Genomic DNA, 22,428 nt, shown 5'->3' with positions numbered 1-22,428 from the left:
GTTGAACTATTGATTTTGATTGATTTATTGATTTATTGTGCAGCCATATACCTGTTCATCAAGTGGGTGACAGGTTGGTTGTTAAACTTATTGCTAATTAATAAATAAGCCATGAACAAATCGCCAGCTTTTGTTTAGCTGTTATCTTTTATAAGATCCAGTTTAAAAAATGCTGATAAGCGAAAAGACTTTAAAGCAGATTTACATAAATTTCTCAACGGATTTTTCAAATTGACATGAAATTATAGAATAAATGTAAAAAAAATTGCTTATATGTCTTCTAACTAGTATATAGAACGTGCCTATTGCAGCACGATATTGAGTGAGAGTATTATCCATTATCCAAAAGTTAAAAATCTAGATAGTCACAAAAGCCATATTACAAGTTTTGCATATAGGGCACTCATTCAAATAACATGGTATTGATAAACAGCAGTCATATATTTACGTATGTTCATCATATAAAAAATATGAAAATTAAAAAGGGTAAAAGAAATTAACACAAATGTATAAGAAAGAAAACAAAAATGAAGATTTGGAGGCATTCAATGATATGATATTTTATATACATAACAGAGAAAAAGTTTGGATCCGCCCCTGGTAAAATAGTGAATCAATAGCAAAGTGTACGACAAGATACATAACGTACAAACACATACAAAATGTACAATAACTGTTGGTGCGTATTGCTTTCGATTTGCATAAAACAAAGGGAGCACCAACTAAGGTAATGGGGAAGCCCAATTAATCAAATAAATATTTACAGGTGTGGGCTTACTTAGTTGTATATATATTGTAGGCTGGACAAGATCCTACAAAAAAGACTAGGGGTTAGATTTCCAGAATGATCGACCAAAAAAAACAGATTTGCACACACATTGTAATTAAAAATTGAGCTAAGCTTCTTTACAAATTGAATACATTGGTTCCCAGAATGATTCACATTAAGTAATGTCACGAACACATTTAAATAGCACATGTGTATATATTTAAACAGTTTATCACTACATCGTATACAAGTATACATATAAAAATTTTGAAGTTTTTCACAGCGACTCGAGTGAAAAAGGGACCTCCGATGTTGATGAATTGGGTATGTGATCAACCGCGGAAAAGGGCTCGAGATCATCCAGCGCGAGGTAATGACCGGTTTCTAGCTGTTAATCCCCAAAAGCCATCAAATGTCCAGCAACTCTTAATTATCTTTCTTTTACGAGGGCCTGACTGTAAAGAAGTGCTCTTGTGTGGGCCAGGGCTTCGTTTAAAAAAATGCTGTCAGTTTGTCTGGACATGTTGTTTTATAACCTTTACGAATCTTTTTGTCTCTATAGACTTTGGCCCGGTTGCGATAACTGAAGAATTTGACAATAATATCACGTGGAAGTTAGTCATCATAGTCATCATACTCGACGAGATCGTGAGATGTTTACCAGTGCTATTTTGTCTTGCTTTTGTTTGAACACGGTGTTGTTAAATACATTCAGCATAAGCGTATCGGTGTTTTCATTTTTTTATTCTCGAATTCAGGAACTTTTTTAACAATTTCTTAGTTTAAACTTATTTCATTTGAATTGTACATCAATATAAACAATAAATAATACAAACAGGATTCGGAAACAAGTTGTTACAACTTATATTAATCCGTTTCCTTAAGTTGACTTTCAACTATTAAAAACAATAATTGCCCTTGCTGAATGGCAAGTATATTAGGAACAACAAACAATTTCTTCTGTAGTATTCCTCCATTTCATCAAGTTTAGTTGAGAGTTCCTGAATTTTGGGACGTAGACTAGCGATTTCTGAGACTAGTACACCAGCGAGAGCTGTTTTAAAGTTTTCTTTCTGATGTATCAAGACTACCGCTTGTTTTATTGAATTTTCATTAGAGGATAGCGAATCGAGAATATCGCTTAACTTGCTAAGATCCCCGGAGGGAACAAAAACTGGGAAAAGTGATGTCTTCTCTAAATCTTTTAAGTGGGTTGATTTTTCGTTCTGCAGTTTCTGCAGGTGACAGCGGTTCGTCAGACTTTTTTTTTATCATTTCACATAATCTGTGTCAGTATTTTCAAAGAGAACACAAGAAAACAAAATAAAGTTGTATGTGGTCAGATGGAAACCCTGGGTCGTGCCGAGTGGTCAGTTACATAAGATTTACAAAAAGTAAATCGAATTTCTAATTAACGTTACATATAGTGCTTTATCTTTAACTTTTCACAATATTATATATGATAAAATATTGTATCATATCATACCAACCAAAACTATATCATAGGAATCCTGTTATGTCATTTTATAACAAACACATCTATCAAGCAGGTTTGAGTGAGGTAGGAGATTTTTTTTAGCATCCTTAATAATGAAGATCAGGCTCTGCATCTGAAGCTACCTCTGCAATTCATTTATATTACAGTTAAATCAATAATGCAATTTTGAAATAGTACTATTATCTATAAAACATGTGACCTGTTCTAAAAAACTAAATCACTCCAAAATTTAAACCAGCTTTTAAAAACTAAACCTCCTTCAGAATCCGAAACCTATGGCTCAGATACAGCTTTCATACATGTACCTGTCATGTGCATCAGTATCGTAAGAAGCGCCACCCATGCAAGTTTGGTGAAGTTAGTACTAGTAGTAACTTAAAAATTGATATCAGAGGGCACCAGCACCAAAAACTTTAACATGCTCCAAAAACTTTAACCTCCTCCAGCATCTGAAATCCATGCCCCAGATTCAGCATCCAAGTCTTTCAAGTCTATTATGAGATCCACATTCATCATCCATGCAAGTTTGGTAAAGATAGAACAAGTAACAACTTACATAAGGGACCTGCAACAAAAACTTTAACCAGGTCCGGACGCCGATGCCATGGGTATAGCATAAGCTCCCCCTCCCCACGCCGACTTCGTCTCGATAAGCTAAAAAGTGTAATGGATTTCACTGCATGTTAACCGAGTTTCCCCGTGGATCTAAATTTTGCAGCTAGCTTTTTGTGAGAAAAAATAAACACTATTTCAACAGTCAGTTTGTTCGTGCTGACATCTTCCACGTATGGTACACTGTGAACAGTAACGTAACATATTTGTTCACTAAACAGTCTCTGAAAAATTTCTTTATAGTGAACTGAATAACGTTATTCAAAGAGCAAATAATATGTGTGACTTAAATGAATGCGACCGTCCCTGTTTTTAGAGAACTTTTTTCTTTGTGTGTTTCTTTTTTTATAGTCTCTAGCATCGAAATCGCCTCGTTTATTCTTTAATAACTCTTAATAACTTTAAAATTGCAACTTCCACATGTTAATAAGGTTTTCTTTCTCCAACTTTTATTTTCACGTGCTCAAAATCATTTTGTCAACATGCTTTTGATAAATGGGCGGGTCTTTCAAATGCGCTAATCAGAATCTTTGTTGCAAATTGCAATTGTAATACAGACTGATTTAAATGTGTCTTAACTTATATTGGTGGCAGTGTAAACTTTCAAGCGAGATTTATGATAACTGTTTCATGTTATAATTGTTTCCAGGATGGAAATAAAACATTTTGTGATTTGGCATTTTCCACGTCATAGGGATAAAGTATTCCTATTATGATACATTTTTAACGAAAAAAAACATTCAAAAAATGTCATGAATATATGTATATACATCGTCTCCTTGAGGCAATTGTAAGGTGGCATGTTCTTTCATTAATACAAAATGTTTACTTGTAATATTGGACTTTTTTCACGTTTCCAAATCCCCAGTCAGTTATAAAGAGGTTGTCACTTGTGTCCACACATATGCCCCATGGAATCCCAGATTCATATTTGTCATTACAAATGTAGCGGATGAACTGTCCATCCTCTTCTAGGATGTGGATATTACATATCTTCCGATCTGCTATCAGGATCCGACTCTGGCTGTCGGTAGTGATACCATGTGGATCCAATGATTTCTTGGGATCGAAGAGAGGACCAGTGTAGGTAAACCGGAGTTTCCCGGACTGATTGACCACCACGACGGCACGGGCTCTATTGTCTGACACACAGATGTCTAGGTTTCTGTTCTCACAGATGTATTTAATGTTGTTATATCCATCAGATGAATAAAGAGGTTGTCCTTTGGCATCGTACTGAATACTTTGTTTCTCTGTGGATCCAGAGTAACGCACAACTTTTGTTTGTGTATCATCATCACTTTCCATAACAACCAGGAGGTCATCAGAAGAGGTACTGCACAAATGGGAAGGTTTCCACCCCTGCAGTTTAATTACAGCATCTATCTGTGTATCTTTCATTATATTTACAGTTCTCTCTTTTTTATCAGTGTAAATCAGATCCCCACTCCTTGTAACTGCTATGTCATTTGGTTTATTCCCTGACTTAGTTTTCATTGAAGTTACTAGTTCCCCTCGGAGGTTATAGAGTCGCATGACCTTGTCGCTTCCACAAACCCATATCGCTTCATCATCAACACAAGATACGCTAAACAGTTGGCTAAAAAATCCAAACTTCGTCTTTATTTCTGTGATAATCTGTGGTTTATCAATGAATGGTCTCTCTGGGGTAGACGTTTCGGCACTTGGAGAATTCATTGTGTTATCATTTTCTTCTATTTTGATAGAAAACCCCGTTAGAGAACCAAACTGCAGGTAAAGCTGTTCTTTGTTGATACCCTGGGGGATAAATGTTGGAAAGGATACTGAGAGTTTAGGAGGCAATCTTCTGAATTCAGAATTTCTTGATTTGTAGGCAGAGACAAGGCTGGCATCATTAGAGTTAACTAACTTTTTTAGATCAGCAATACTCTGTGTAATTTCAGAAATGGTGTCTGTGACTTCATTTTCTTGTTTATTTAGGACATCCAGGTGTTTGGAGTCCATTTCATCAAGATCATATTTTAGATTCTCAATAATGGCGTTTATTTCTTTATGTATATTTTCTCCTTGTTTGGTGATTGCTGTTCTTAATTTCTGCGAGTTTTTCCCCCAGTCGACTTTCTGAAGTGGGATATTTAATGCAATCTCTTGGTATTTAGGATAGATTGATTTTTCCAATTCTTGTAAATCTTTTTCTAAGACTTTTTTTTTGTTTCCAAGTTCTTTTATCAAGTCGACAAATTCATGACCTCGATGCTCTTCAGAGGAAACACACTGTACACAAACGGAAATGTCACATTCTTCACAATGAAGCTCGCATTCTTTAGTGGAATGTTTTGGGCACATAGAAGTAAACCCTCTATTTTCAAATGGCACTACTTTGTGTTCGTTAGATGAATTTGATAGATGTTCCCCCACACAGGCTTTACACAGATTTATGTGACAAATGTCACAGTACATAGGGGGGGCCGGGGTCTCACAGAGATGACACCGTAACACATCCTGGGCACAATGCCTTGGGTCCATGACCATCTACTTCGAGGGATTTTGAAGATAACTCTAAAAAAAAAACCGACTAGATTATAAAGATAACATGAAATACGCGAGCCAGATAATCTATTTGATAATTATCGTAGCAATCAAACCCGTTTTAGCTATTTTGACATTATTTGTCGTTTACTGGTTATTATCTCTACCTGTGATAAAATAAAAAAAATTATCAGTAATAGGGCAGCGCAGTTTTGCCTTTGGTGACGGAATTGCTTCAATATCTGATATACTACCGGAACCAATGATCTGACATTCGTTGCATCATTGTTTTTCTGTTATAACAACATACTTTTAATTTTTTTATTCTGACCTGAGCTGAAAGCTCAAATGAGCTATTCTGATAACATTTTGTCCGTCGCCTGTCTGTCCGTCCGTCTGTAAACTTTTTTACATTTAGAACTATTTCTAAAAAACCGCTCGGCCAATTTCAACCAAATATGACACAAAGCATCCGTATTGGACAGCAAATTTAAATTGCAGAAATAAAAGACTAGTTTGCATTCAAAGCTGAAAAAACCTCGAAACTGTAAAGAAGGGGGGTTGAATTTTTAAAAATTTTCTTATCAAGAACTATTGAGTCAAATTCAATGTAGTTTAGCATAAATCATCCTTATGAAAAGGAAAATGTTAATTGCAAAAACGGTTGGTTTTGTATCAAAATTAAGTTATTACGAAAATATTAATAAAGGAATGGGTTTGTTTAATCTGTTTATAACTTTGTGCGGTATTCAATATTTCGAAAACAAGGTTCTTTGTTTAAAATTAAAGCAGCCGTGTTGAGCGTATGATAAACGGGACGGTCTGACAAAGATAATATAAATTTGTTTGTTGTGCAACAGTTCCGTGCGAAGGGAATCTTTGAAACATGCGAGTTACATTGGTGCCGATTTGGTGAAGTAAATTGGGGTTAAATATTTCAATGCGTTGACAGTTTTCACTTTTGACAGTGGTGTTAGATTATTTTGATTTTTGTTTCATTTTCATTATTTATGCTATGTAGCCTGGGGAATTATCGCCTTTATTTTGTCTTACGTATCAAATCAAACATAGACTTCGGTAAATCAGACATTTAACTGTCCTGCGCAAAATAAGCAAAATCCGATGTATTCATAACATACTAGAATACAATTCATTATATTGGTAATTCGGTATGTTCTTTTGCGTAACTGTTAATTAACGCAATGTGTTTTGATACTCAGCATTTTCTCTAGTCTAAATAGATTTTAAGGTATCTCACTCCTCATGTTTTGATTTCTTTGCGCAGATGATCATTATATTTGAAATGAATATGATTTTATTTATTTAATCATCACAGATAGATTATTATTTCATAATTACACAACATTCATAAAGAAAATCCATTTGAATTCAAGAAACAAAAAAGTTTTTTGGGGAACTATTTTTTCGTCCTGAAGGTTTTTTAGACGAAAATGAAAGAAACAAGCAATTTTATGAATTTTCAATATACTTTTCTTTTTATTATACTTTATTCATGATTCACATTATTAACATTTGAAAGGTTTGTAACATATTTAATAGGTTCTGTGTGACATGTACAAAATCAAATCTTGAGAATGTGATAGCCGTTTAGCATAAAATCATGCAAATATATAGAACATGTCTGAATTTTTTTAAGCCAAATTTTGCGAGAATTTTACCTTTGAAGCCCTATATCTAAAATTTGACATCACTGACCCCCATGTTATATTATGTCAAAATGATACTGAATACATATCTAGGCAAACTGGATTAATCTTATAAAATTCTTGATATTCTCAAATTTTTTTATTTCAAATCAAATTGTAACTATTATAGAAATTGTCTATTTTAAGTGCAAAAAGGTCACAAAAAAATTTATGCAGCTTTGTACAAATTTTTTGCGTAATCCCTCTATTCAGTGTGACCATTGTGCATAATTAAAAACAATATTTGAAGAAATAAGTTTGCTTAATCAAAAATACTGACAACAAATCCTAATCAGGATGAAATTGCATTTTAGGTGCAAAAAAGTCAAATTAAATGGGCCATAACTCAGAGGGATGGATACTGATCCCCCATTATCTTTGTATTTTTTAAGTTTGTTTTGTCTACAGATTTCAATGATATACTTCTCAAGAAAATCTTGATACAACAACATTGAGGAGTGGGATACCTTAAGATCACTGACGAATAAATAAATATATATATATATATATATATATATATATATATATATATATATATATATATATATATATATATATATATATATATATATATATATATATATATATATATATAACTTATGTACATTCACCTGAAGAAGGATGTAAATCCAGAAAGCGCTAGTGAATAGAAACTTTGGAACTGTTCATTTTCTTTTTCTTTTTTGATTATTTATACTGTGTGATATCACCTTTCACTCATTTTGGATTATATATATATATATATATATATATATATATATATATACGTATATCCAATTTCCGCTTTGTTTGCGACGATTTCCGAATCGCAGAAAATATATCAGCGTAAATTTGATACAAAATGTTGTTCTTAAAATATAGTTCTCTCTTTCTTTATGAAGTAAACAGGTATGTAAAAGTACAATGAACTGTTTTCAGTAAGTTTTTAGTAGAAATTGCGGGATCGGAGGACAAGCGCCAGATAACAGGTATGTAAGCCTCGTAGTTTATTTAATAAGCTAATTAAAACGGTCGCTTTTCTTGCGATGTCTAAACCGATGTCTAATTATACCCGAGTTACTGGTATATGTACCGGTACATTATCTTTTTATCTATGACTGTTTGCGTCTCTGAAAATAATTATCGGTAATTCTTTCACATTAAGGAAATCGTGTAAATGGTTTAATTGTCCCGGCGAATTTTTCATTATAAAGAGCGGCAATTTAGATACTTTACCCTCTTAGTTCACAGGTTTAGATAATCCTGAATTATATTTTCACTATGACTTTGAAATAGTAAAAATTTGATTCGCGTAAATTTTATATATCGTTTTAAGTTCTGAATCGCGGAAAAAACATGACGCAGAAAAAACCTGATATACGGTATATATATATATATATATATATATATATATATATATATATATATATATATATATATATATATATATATATATATATATATATGTGATTCAGTTTCAAGAAAAGATTGTGCCCTTTATTTGTTTAAGTGCATGTTTCTTCTGTTTTAGGTGTTTACACTTTTCTATTTACTAACCATATCTTAGTGTAAAGCTTCAAATTTTAAGAAAGATACAGAGCTTTGACTCAAATTCTATGTTTGTATACAGAGCTGAGGCTATTTTTTATTTGGTTTTTTTTTTATTTTAAATACTGAATAAGATTACCTTTGACCCCAAATTTAGTCTGGCCCCAAATTTGACCTCTTCTAAATGTTTTGTTTTGAGGCCAGACCAAAATTTGGGACCAATTCAATTTTGAGGCCAACTTTGAGGCCAGGCCAGATCTTATCAATGGGGCCAGGCCACGCAAGGTTTTAGAGTATGCCGTATATCTGCAATTATCTACCGGTGTGACCTAGATCAAGTATGTCCAAATAGAGACACGCGATTGGAAACTCCAAAGATCATTTGGTAAAAGAGTTTATACCTGATATACAAAACGTATAGAGTAACCTTTAAACTCGTGCGACAGATTTGGGGGTTTCGCGCCTAGAATTAATATCAGAAGATACACACGTTAAAAGTTACTCTTAATATTGCATTCAGCACTGGCTTTTTTTTAAAAGAATGATGCAATCATCGCACCACTTATGATAGCTGAAACATAATGAAAATGAAATAAATTATAAATTACATATTTCATTAAAATTCAAACAACCATTTTCTGTGAAAATGGACCACAAATTATACAGTCGTGTGATGCATGTTTTAAAAATCGTAAATGATTTCTTCATTTTTTATCATTTTAAAAACAAAATTAGTTATTTTTGACAATGTATACTTCACTTAACATCTTTCCAGTACGATGATTTTAGCTATCCTCTATGGATGTTCACTATAACATTACATTTTTGAAAAAATTCAAAGTGCTTAATGTTTTAAGTTGCATTGTCACAGTGCATATTAATCAAACGTGTCTTAACAGATGCACGTTATCTAAAACATAATTCGATAAAAATGATTACACCTGTTATTAAATTATTAATGATGCAATGATACAAACTATTTGAAATGACTTTGATCGAACTACACCCACTCGACCGATATCGGGAGACACCTTCGTGAAAAGATAAATGGACTTTTAAAATAACATAATTAGTATGTATTACCTTGTTCACACCAGTTACTTGTTCAATAACAATCAACAAATCTTAACAATCCACCTTGGCGATGCTTCTGTATAGACAACTGCCAATAACATTGTTCAATGTATAACTCTTACCAGGAAGTTCGCTCCGAAAGCTTCACTACCTTTATACCTCTGTTATCAGCTTAAAAGTCATATGATTTTACGTTGGACGAATAGGCGGATTCAACGCAAACAAAAACTGAAATTTTTTACGGTTTGGTTTTTGAAATATGTAACATGTAAACTCCTAATCGGAAGTCCTCAAAAGAGAAATTCCATAACAATTTATTTGCACGAGAATTAATTATTTTAAACACATTAGTTGTTTACTACCTTTCTATCTGTTATCAACTACAAACAAGTTCAACTTGTCACATGATTTCATGTTGGAAAAAGCGGCGGACTCGTCGCCAAGGAAAATTGGAAACAGTTTATTAATGTTTTGGTTCTTTTAGCTATCCTCTATGGATGTTCACTATAACATTACATTTTTGAAAAAATTCAAAGTGCTTAATGATTTAAGTTGCCTTGTCACAGTGCATATTAATCAAACGTGTCTTAACAGATGCACGTTATCTAAAACATAATTCGATAAAAATGATTACACCTGTTATTAAATTATTAATGATGCAATGATACAAACTATTTGAAATGACTTTGATCGAACTACACCCACTCGACCGATATCGGGAGACACCTTCGTGAAAAGATAAATGGACTTTTAAAATAACATAATTAGTATGTATTACCTTGTTCACACCAGTTATTTGTTCTTTACCAATCAACAAATCTTAACAATCCACCTTGGCGATGCTTCTGTATAGACAACTGCCAATAACATTGTTCAATGTATAACTCTTACCAGGAAGTTCGCTCCGAAAGCTTCACTACCTTTATACCTCTGTTATCAGCTAAAAGTCATATGATTTTATGTTTGACGAATAGGCGGATTCAACGCAAACAAAAAGTGACATTTTTTATTGGTTTGGTTTTTGAAATATGTAACATGTAAACTCCTAATCGGAAGTCCTCAAAAGAGAAATTCCATAACAATTTATTTGCACGAGAATTAATTATTTTAAACACATTAGTTGTTTACTACCTTGCCTATCTGTTATCATCTACAAACAAGTTCAACTTGTCACATGATTTCATGTTGGAAAAAGTGGAGGACTCGTCGCCAAGGAAAATTGAAAACAGTTTATTAATGTTTTGGTTCTTTTAGCTATCCTCTATGGATGTTCACTATAACATTACATTTTTGAAAAAATTCAAAGTGCTTTATGTTTTAAGTTGCCTTGTCACAGTGCATATTAATCAAACGTGTCTTAACAGATGCACGTTATCTAAAACATAATTCGATAAAAATGATTACACCTGTTATTAAATTATTAATGATGCAATGATACAAACTATTTGAAATGACTTTGATCGAACTACACCCACTCGACCGATATCGGGAGACACCTTCGTGAAAAGATAAATGGACTTTTAAAATAACATAATTAGTATGTATTACCTTGTTCACACCAGTTACTCGTTCTTTACCAATCAACAAATCTTAACAATCCACCTTGGCGATGCTTCTGTATAGACAACTGAAATCTGTTGATTTTTTTATACTCCACATCGGTGATATTGAATTTAGTATCACTAGTATTTACAACAGTTTCTATTCAAAGGAACGAAGCGGTTTTATTATGCACAATGAATATCACTTATTACGTTACGATACATTCCCTAAGAACGATCGAAAGGAATGCAGATCGTGACGTCAAAGTTAACTATGACGTCATATCTTAAGAAGTACAGACAGGTGACTTTCTACATATCGCTGAAAAAATTAATCGGGCAGCCTTAACATAGCCGCGTTTTGGGGTTTTTTTGGTTTTTTTTTTTTTTTTTTGGGGGGGGGGGGTCATGTCAATATATATATAGACAATTTCTGTTGTTCGTGTCGTTAGCCATTTTTAGTGCTTTATATATATATATATATATATATATATATATATATATATATATATATATATATATATATATATATATATATATATATATATATATATATATATATATATATACCGTATAACGGGTATTTTCTGCGGTTGTTTATTTTCTGCGGTATTTTGCGGATAAGTAAAATCCGCAAAAATTCAAAACGCAAAATATTCTTTTAAAAAAATCACTAATTTTGACATTATTTAAAATACAAGCTATAATTTTCAAACGTGATTAGTCTGTTATTAGGGGGCTCTGCGTCGTATTTCACACCTAATTATCTCATGTTACCTGTGCGATATCAGTTATAGCTGAACAGATAAAAGGACTGTGTGTTTAGTCGAGTATGAAATAAAACTGATCTGAGAAAAGTTCACAAGCAGTATTTAGTAGACTTGTAAAACATTTGAGAGTTAGTTCTCATTCACCGTGAACACGGCAAGAATGTCGATTTTAAGATATGTAAGTTTAGTTCTCTAGTTTACGTTCCCTAAGGCAAATCCGGTAAACATATGTATTTATTTTTTGCGGTCTAATGTAACCGCAGAAATTGAAAACGCAGAATATAATTTGATACTTTTTAGAGGTTAAACCGCAAAAATTTCAAGCCGCAGAAAATACCCGTTATACGGTATATATATATATATATATATATATATATATATATATATATATATATATATATATATATATATATATATATATATATATATATATATATATATAAATTGTGCTAAACTTTTGCTTTCTTTAACTTTCAGATCATGTCATCAAGAGAAGCCATCCTCCCTCCCTACATCATGTCTTCAATGGTCATCTATGCCATCCACTGCTCCCCTCAGAAAACCTTGACCTTGTCAGAGATCTGCATGTCCCTGGAGGCCATGTTTCACGTCTATGGCGGCAACGACAAAGCTTGGTACAACAAGGTCCGTAACGTCCTCTCAAAGAACACCCACTTCGTCAAGATGAGGCATCCCAACAACAGCGGCATGAGTCTGTGGACCGTCGACCTGTCCCTTGTTCCTCTCACTTCGTTCCGGAAGCAGACGACACGTAAAGAAAGTCACAACGGATAGCCAACCCCCCTTCATCAATATCTTGGTGTTCCGGAAATCGAGCTTCGTGGTGTTGTGTCCTCGAGTACAGCTTCCGGTATTGAACGAACCATTAGTGTTGTGTCCTCTCAACTCAGCTTTGGTATTGACCGCATCCTCAGCATGTCACCCAGAACGTCAAAGACTCCCACAGCAGACGACTCCATTCTAGATGGAGATGCCTGTTCCGCTTGTGATTCGTTTTGCAGTGTGTTCGATACCACTTACGACGAGAGTGACTCATTTCATGGAATCTGTTATTCATCCATGGAAAGATTCCAAGGTTATTCCGATGTGTCATCCTCCAAAGATATCCACCAATATGGACATTCCACTCGGATCGTTTCGGACTCTAGTATGGTTTCCCTAGACGCTCCCTGTTCACCCATCGAACCAGAACTTTCACAGGAAGACATTTTCGCGGGTGTTGAAGAACTCCAGTCCCTTTTGGAACCAGAGGACGTCATTGACTTTGCGCCGTCAGACGACTCCGTCATTGTTTCGCCAGCCGACAGTTACAGCCTCTCAGCCCTTGAATCGATTGCCGACTTTGTCATTCAGTGTCCAGGGGACTTCCTCCAGGAGTTCGAGCCTTACCTGCAGAACCTCAGTGACTGATGTGTGTGCTATATTCTTAGGTTAATGAAAGTATACTTTGAATACTATTATAAACAGTTTGTTCATTGTTGTGTTTAGCATTTTTGTAAATATTTATTTCATAACTATTAAATTGTTATCTAAAATGGATTGGATTTTTTTTTTGTTTTTTTATTAGGTATAAACACGTTTACACCTTTGGTAGTCCAATGATTATACCAACAGAAAAGAGATTCACAATATCTGTTTGTGTTAATTCTAATGTGAATAGCTAACGTAAACATGAGAGAAAAGGAGCATTTGATCATGTGGAACTGACTATCGTACATTACTGATGTCCATGCTTATGTTTCTATTAGCCACGATTTACCAGTTAGTAGATACCGGGGTATTTGACATTCAATATATAGTTACACATTAGAGATACCATAATTTGAAAACCTGTAAATATCTCCTGCTCAACATCGTTCTTGCAATTCTTAGTTTTGTAAACATTGCAACATTGCGCCATATTTTTGTCGGCATCGGTTGAATACTTGTGGAAACCTTTTTTATTAGATTTTTATAATTAGCTTACTTAGTAATGACAAAATTTCAGCTGAAATATCTTAAATTCATAGTTTTAAACTGAAGATAACACCTGTATGAAAGTTTTACTTAAAAAAAAACAAAATCAGCCACCACCCCCTCCCCCCCCCCCAAAAAAAAACAACAACAACAAAAACAGGAGTCATAATAAGTTATCATTTATTTCATGATTATCATAATTTTCTTTAATTAACATAGAATCTTGACATTACATTCATCTCAAAAGAAAATTTGCCAATCGCTAAATTGAGATTTGAACAACCAGATTCATTAATTCTTACCGATTTAAACGATATTTTTCGATTGTACTTTGTCATTTTTTTAAAAGGAAGAATGAACATACAATGAAGGTATAAATGTATGTAATGATTGTAACAAATAAAATGGTTAATAATATTAAAACAGTTTAAAATGCTTCATTAAAAACAGAACCTAATCTGACCGTATCTAAAAAAAAAACTTACAACCAAACATGTACCAGAACTCACGAAATATAATTTAATAATTTCTTTAGAAAATAACATCAGTTCACCCCTAAATATATTGTATACATATATAAGAATAAATCAAGCTGTTCTTAGGTTCTTATAGATTCCTAAATAATCCACTACATCAATTTCTTTTAGAATTGACATTTTTACGTATATCAGTATTTTTTTAAATATTTTTATTTGATATAGAATAATTTGAATAAAGGAATAGCATTTATCATGACATAGGTTAACCATAAACGACTTTTTTCATTGAATTTACTTTCTAATTAGTTTTACAAATTTTTATAGATTGTAAGTTAAGATAAATTAGATAAATCAGAATCCTTGAGAGGTACATTACTACTAGTATCCCGGTATTTACCTTATTTAAACAAAAATTACTTACTAAATTATCCTCTCTGGAGGACGCATGAGACCGTATTGCTTCATTAAAATTTTAAAGAATGAATACATCCAATCTTACCTTCTCAGGAAGTTAAATAAGTGAAAAGATTATAATTCTAAAAAGATTTTATTAACATTCAAAAAAGGTAATTGAAATATATACATATATCTGTATATACAATAAATCATTATGATTACATGGTATACATAAAACAATAAGTATTTTTGCTCACACTTATCATTGACATAAAATATACACACACAAAATCACTTTTTTGCGTTTATTATATACGTTGCCCCTATCTATTTTTGTTGATTCACATTTTGATGTTCAAATCCAAATCAAGTCCAAGACCTCTCGCACGGTTTAAAGGGCCACAATATTAGAATATTTGTCCCGATGTTCTGGGTCATTATTTTGCCTGACACATGACTAAGGGATTTCATTACATATGACATATGTTCTGGTAATTTTCTCGAGAAGCCATGCACTTGTGATATGAAATTTCAATTCAATTAAATTATCCAGTACTAGAATGTCATATATCAATAAAATGGACATGAGCTCCTCTAACTAACCTAATAAAAATGAATGCAATGAATATTCTAGCAATTTATATTCCCCAGATAACCAGCAAAATCCCATAGTCTCCTTTTTTTCAAAGTTTCGTGCGAATTTGCCCCTGCCACCTTAAGTGAGGGAATAGTAACACTCATGATTGTAAAGCTATTTATCTGTTTTCTACATGATTCACCAGTTTTTACAACATAGTACGTGTTATTCCATTACTAGCATACTTTGATAAAATAACAAAATTTAAAAATGTACATAACGTCGTACCTGTGCCAAGATTGTTGACAATTTACTTTTATGGAAACGTTATTTTTGCATAAGATTGTGATATTGGATTCTTTTTACAGTACCCTCGAAGGACTGTGCAACAAAGAGGTTGCCCTTACTGTCAACACATAAGTAGCATGGATTATGTAAATGACAGTTGTCAATGTAGCGGAGAAACCTTCCGTCCTGATCCAGGATGTGGATGCAGTTGTTGTACCAATCTGCTGTCAGGATGCGACTCTGACTGTCTGTAGTAATGCCGCATGGCCGATCAAATGATTTTTTGTAAGTGAGCGGTGGACCAGTGTAGGTAAATCGGAATTTCCCAGCATGATTTACCACCACTACTGCGCCTGCTCCATAGTCTGACACACATATATCTAGGTTCCTATTCTCACCGATATATTTAGTGCCACCACACGAATAGAGAGGCTGTCCTTTATTATCGAACTGAATACTTTGTTTCTCTGTGAAGTCAGAGTAACGCACAACTTTTGATTGTTTATCATCGCTGTCCATAATGACCAAGAGGTCACCAGAGAAGGTACTACAGATACCGAGAGGTTTCCATCCCCTTAAGCTGATCGCTGTCTGTATCTCTGTGTGTTTTTCTATTTGATATATAGTCCTCTCTTTCTTATCAGTATAGACTAGGTCATCTTTTCCTGTCACTGTTATGTCCTCTGGTTTGTTTCCAGACTTGGTTGTGATAGTCTTTAATAGTTCCCCCCGTATGTTGTAGAGTCTTATGATTTTATCACTACCACAAATCCATAAGACGTCATCGCCCATACATGACACACAACGCATCTGATTAAAAAATCCATATTTTGTTTTTATTTCTGTGAGAATCTGTGGTTCATCAATGAGCGGTTTTTCCAGGAGATAGAATCCTGCACCTTGAGAATCCATAGTAGAATCATCTTCTGTTTCGATAGATAACGCTGATAAAGAACCAAACTGTTGATAAATCTGTTCTTTGTTGATATTCTGAGGGGTAAAATTCGGTAGGGAAAATGTGAGTTTAGGAGGCAATCTTTTGAATTCAGTATTCCTAGATTTGTAATCAGAGACACGGCTGACATCACTGGAGTCCAGTAACGTCTTCAGGTTAGCAATGCTTTGCTTGATTTCAGAAATGGTGCGTGTGATTTCATCTTCATGTTTTGCTAAGACAGACAGTTGTTTGGAGTCCATTTTATCAAGATCAGATTTTAGTTTCTTAATCATGGTATCAATTTCTCTATGCCAATCTTCTCCATGCTTGTTAAAAGCTGTTTTCAATTTCTCAGAGTTTTCCTTCAAATCAGCTTTCTGAAGAGATATGTTAGATGCAATCTCTAAGTATTTAGGATAGATTGATTTTTCTAATTCTCGTAAATCTATCTCCAAGACTTTTTTTCTGTTGTCAAGTTCTTTCATCATGTCCACAAATTTATGACCTCGATGCTCTTCAGAAGAAACACACAGTACACATACAGAAATGTCACATTGTTCACAATGAAGTTCACATTGTTTAGAGGAATGTTTTGGACACATAGGGTGGAATCCTCTATTTGCAAATGGCACCACTTTATGTTCTGTTGATAGGTCTGTGAGGTGTTTCCCCACGCAGATTGTACACAGATGCATGTGACAAATGTCACAGTACATAGACGGGCCTGGGTTCTCACAGATTTGACACCGTAGCACATCTTGGGCCCAACGTCTTGGATCCATGACTAGATATCTCGAGGGATTTTCAGCACAATTCTGTGAAAAAAAAATGTATCTTACACTTTCCTTATTTCCATTTTATTTGATATGCAGTCCGATAGATGACGTTAATGATAACGAATTTAACAAACTAAACCCGTTTTTAACCCTTTTTGACCTTAGTTGTTATTTAATGATTATGATATCTTTCTGTGATAAAATTTACAATCGTATCTTTAATATTTCATCGAGTGATAACAGCAGTATTTTTGTTCTATTCATGTGTGACAATGGAATATGTTTTACCTTTTTAATTGTATACCATCAAATACATGTCGATGGAAATATATATATATATATATATATATATATATATATATATATATATATATATATATATATATATATATATATATAAAAATATATATATATATATATATATATATATATATATATATATATATATATATATATATATATATATATATATATATATATATTTCCATCGACATGTATTTGATGGTATACAATTAAAAAGGTAAAACATGTACTCCTAAAATAACATTATAAGTACGTATTTCATTGTTATCACCAATTACTAGTTAACTTACCTCAACAATCCAACTTCACAAGAATCTTTTACGTTAGATACACGTTGCCATTTTCTTCCTGCTTAAAACAAATGTCAGTTTAAAACCGGAGAGCTCGTTCCGCAAGCTTCACTACCTTATACATCCGTTATCAAAGTGATCTGCTTTTTTTTGTGTGAATTATTTTTAACTACCTGCCTATCGGTAACATAAATTTCAAATACAGAACACGGGTTTCAACATTCATGTTTATTATAGAAACAAATATGTGCATTATTACTTCAAATCTGCTACATGTTTTTTTTTAATTTGTGATTAAAATAATAAAATAAACATTTGTTTTATAGCTTTTAAGTTAAATTATCGATTGGGTTATATTCTGTGAAAGCAAAAGTAATTAAATTTATTTCAAGAACAGCATGATTATTTTAAAGAGTTTTCTATCATATTATTTTTTATTCATGGCAGGTTTCGACATATGTTCCGTTTGCTGTAATACAACGTTGCTGAAAGTATCGAGATCAATTTTTGCATGGATTTTTTTCTCATCAAATAAAGTTCAGGTATTTTGCACTCCTAAATACTGTGTTGATGTATACCAATTATAAACTATGTCTATCTCTGCAAAAAGTAGGGGGGGGTTGAGGTGGAGCTTACGAAAAACTCCAACAAAATAAATATATATTATTTGATCTAATTTGTTCAATCGGTCTAACATTAATAATGGTTACCGATCTGCCGGATACTTGTGTATCATCCATATTAATTAACCATACAACGGTTTCTTTAATTAACAATATCTCACATCGATAATTTATTGGGAATTATTATCATTAGATATTTTTATACATTCATTTCTTTTCTGTTGATACCGAGTATAATTAATTACGAATATGCATCATCACACGTTTTGTAACAAGTTGTAAATAATGCTTGGGAATTTTCCGAATGATATGGACATTAAGTTTTAATATATGTGAATATGGAAGATGTCCCTTTAATGACTGCATGTAAAATTATAGTAACCAACTTTATTTGATAATGCAACTCTTTCTACGCTCACAATACAACGACTCTAACCTTGACACTTCATGGACTGCAACTTATCATAGAAGAGAAATAAAACCATATATTTATGAGGATATTACTCGTTTTTTGTCCGATATTGCTAATATGACAAATTGTCCTGATTGTTTTGAGGTCAAATATCGTAAATATGCCAATTTATTCGCTACGTGATGTTCAAAAGTTTTAATAGCTAAAATAGGGAATATGGGACAGAAACATAATTCTACATCTTTATTAAAATCATACGACTTGAAAACATTATTGTGCATGCAGATTACAAAAATCAAGACAAGTTTCTAACATGTATACCGATTCTAACGACTGCCTTGAATTTGAGTAAAATGAACCATTCCTACAGCATACTGGCACTGTACCAGTTATCGGCTAAAATTTAACGTTTTCTTTTCGTAATTCCTTATTTCTTGATATTTTTGAATAAAACTTGACATACTTTAAAAAGTGAACTCCTTATTTATCAATCTGTTAGTTTATATCATTATTTTGAACCCAAAACATCTTGTTTTGTGCGTTTAAGCACGCCCCGAATTTGCCGAGTTTTTACGATTTACTGTACCAGTTATCGGCTTCGTGATAATAACATAGTAAAAATCCGTGTTCATGTTGATTTTATACTCTGCTAAATGTAGTTTGAATTATGCCCCTTGTGAGGTCAGACTAAAGTATTCGGGGTCATGATACATTATAAACAAAACTCATAAAATAATTCGTTTATTATCATACGGTAATACACCAAATTGTATACTATTCAATACATAATTGTGCAATCAGGTGTTCAATTGCGCTACGAATCTCTCGGAAATTCGTGAATTCCTTTTGTTTATACATGTTAAATGTATTGATTTTATATGTCAAATCAAAGAAGGGATATAATAACGTATCAAAATGAGGTAATATTCTATTTTTAACTTATAACGTCACTTCCCCCACTGCTGAAAGTGCAAAGATGTAAAATCAGCGGTAAACAATGATCGTTTAAGCTCATGTATAAAAAATATTAAAGAAAGTTTTCAAGCAAACTTACTTTTCTTTATTCGAAAAAGATAACTGAATTAAAAAATCTTGGATTGACGCGTGCTATAAACCCGAACTCTCAGTTTAGCCGATAGCTGGTCTTAGCCGATAACTGGTACAGTACCAGTATCCAGCTGGCATCTTTTCTTAGATTCCCATGCAGTAAAACTATTATCTAGGTAATGCTGGAAAGTATTTCGAATTCGACATGAAAACTAGGACATGAAGTGTAAAAGAGCAGACGGAGAATAAAACCCCAGCAACCCCTCATTTAACCCTTAAATTTGTTTTAAACCGTTAAAGGACAAATTAATAGAGTTGTTCACGATGTCAAGTGTCATGACTAGTATCATGTCATGTACATATCTCTGTGGCATATTTTGACGGACAAAAAACAACACTTTATTGTTAACTTCACCTTTTGTTTCATTGTTTCAAGCACTTGTTGCCCACTGACTCAGTCTCTTAATTAGGAAGGAATCATTTCATCATTTAGATGCACACTATAAATTTTTTCAAATGTTTCTCAGCTTGTCAGTTTCAAAATTTTGAATATTCCACCAAATAATTGTTAATATATTCTGTAAATATTTAAAACAAACAACTACAACTATCAATTGAAATCATATCTGCAAACACAAACAGTCGTTATAATTATACTTACATGTAATATATAAAACAATATTTGTTTTTCATAATGAGTAAAACAAAATTTGTTTTTACTTTTGCTTATATTATACTGTTGACACAAAACAGTATAAACAAAATGTCTTATTTAAATGTTTATTCACGTTGACCCTGTCTAAGAGTCTTGATACATATTCACCTTAAATATTATTTATAATATAGAATATTTGTTCCAAAATGAAGGGGAGCTTTATTTATCATTATTGCCCTATGCCATTGATTTTCGACGACATATAACTCCAATGCTTTCCTGTAAACTCGGGGCAAAAATTCTCGTATGTCGCTTGAAAACCAAAATGTGTTATTCAACATTTTAGGCAATTAAAGAAGACAGTGCTTTTGATATTGTATGACAATGTCTCGACAATTTGAAAATTGTTTACATCTGGTTCTTTGAATTTTTAAATGACTAAGTTATGTAATATACGTAAAGCACATGGCTCAGTGCTTATAAGCGTTAGACCAGTAACCAAAAGGTCGCTAGTTAAAACCCCAATTGACGTCATTTGATGTTGTGTGTTGTCCACTTAAACAAGGCACTTAGGTCTACATTGTCTCAGTCCACGCAGCTGGAGTTGAGTACAGGCTAATGACGGGAGTTAACCTGCAATCGACTGGTGTCCGAACCAGACAGAGTCAATGACTTTCGTCCGCTTAGCACTACGCAAACCGGGGAGTAGCACAGGTCTTAAGCGACTTAATGACACGGATAAGGTTTAATGAATTAATACGCAGAATGATTGAAGGCAAACTTTTTTTTCCAAGAGGGTCATTAAACAGCTTCCAATGTGTTTCAATATTAATTTATCATGGAATACTACCATCTATTTCCTTGTTACAAATGCTTTTTGCCCTTTGACTCTGTTTTGTCGACAAGCAAGGAATCATTTCATCATTCAGAGGTATACACTAATTTTAATTAAATGTTTCTCGACTTATCAAATTCGACCTATTTTTAATATACTATCGAATAATTGTTAACATATTTTTTTAATTATTCAAAACATACAACTATCAATTAATATCATATCTGCAAACACAGACAATCGTCATAATTATGCATGGCATAAATAACAATATTTCTTTTGCTGATATTGTTAACATTAAAGAAGCACAGACAAAATCCATTTTATTTACACTTTTGTACACGTTGTCCCTATCCACGAATGTTGATACATAATTACAGTTGATATTATTCATAATATAGAATATTTGCTCCAAGGCGTTGGTAAGCTTTGTACATCATGTTGGCGTATGTAATCCAAATCCGTCAACATAAGGGGAAAATTCTGGTATGTCGCTTGAGAAGCAATACATATGTTATAAAACATTTTTGGCAATTAAAGGAGCTAGTGTTTTTCACATTGTGTGACATTGTCCTGATAGTTTGAAATGATGTACATCTGGTTCTTTGGATTTTTACTTGACTTAATTAATATGCAGAATAATTGATCACGAACTTTTTTCCGAGAGGATGATTAAATGGCTTCCAATATGTTTCAACACTTGTCATGGCATATGAATAAAAATATCTTTTAATTGATCCGACAAAAAAGTCATTCCAATTTTTTTAATAAATACATCAACCCATTCTTGAGATGATTTTATGAAGTTTGTAAATATAAAAATGT

The 22,428-nt window shown here is 32.8% G+C and overlaps 2 protein-coding genes and 1 pseudogene across 3 annotated transcripts; 1 reads left to right on the top strand and 2 right to left on the bottom strand.

Moving 5' to 3' along the window:
* Positions 1-3,306: 3,306 nt before the first annotated feature.
* On the bottom strand, positions 3,307-10,566 carry LOC128160583 (E3 ubiquitin-protein ligase TRIM36-like). Of its 2 annotated transcripts, none has more exons than XM_052823916.1 (2): positions 10,476-10,566; positions 3,307-5,420 (listed from the first exon to the last, which is right to left on the bottom strand). In XM_052823916.1, exon 2 carries the CDS (start codon positions 5,391-5,393, stop codon positions 3,705-3,707), a length of 1,689 nt encoding a protein of 562 aa, XP_052679876.1. In that variant the 5' UTR covers positions 5,394-5,420; positions 10,476-10,566; the 3' UTR covers positions 3,307-3,704. The 2 variants fall into 2 exon arrangements, with proteins under 2 accessions (XP_052679876.1, XP_052679875.1); XM_052823915.1 differs by lacking the exon at positions 10,476-10,566 and adding an exon at positions 9,707-9,844.
* A 1,922-nt stretch (positions 10,567-12,488) lies between these two features.
* On the top strand, positions 12,489-13,439 carry LOC128158038 (uncharacterized; annotated as a pseudogene).
* A 1,866-nt stretch (positions 13,440-15,305) lies between these two features.
* LOC128160292 (uncharacterized) lies at positions 15,306-18,149 on the bottom strand. Its single transcript, XM_052823580.1, has 2 exons — positions 18,032-18,149; positions 15,306-17,477 (listed from the first exon to the last, which is right to left on the bottom strand). The coding sequence occupies exon 2, from the start codon at positions 17,442-17,444 to the stop codon at positions 15,765-15,767; it is 1,680 nt and encodes a 559-aa protein (XP_052679540.1). The 5' UTR covers positions 17,445-17,477; positions 18,032-18,149; the 3' UTR covers positions 15,306-15,764.
* Positions 18,150-22,428: the final 4,279 nt, after the last annotated feature.

This window comes from Crassostrea angulata, chromosome 8 (assembly GCF_025612915.1).
Source record: "Crassostrea angulata isolate pt1a10 chromosome 8, ASM2561291v2, whole genome shotgun sequence".
Classification (NCBI taxonomy): domain Eukaryota; kingdom Metazoa; phylum Mollusca; class Bivalvia; order Ostreida; family Ostreidae; genus Magallana; species Magallana angulata.
The sequence above is the reverse complement of the archived record's forward strand: the minus strand, read 5'-3'. Positions and strand labels throughout refer to the sequence as shown.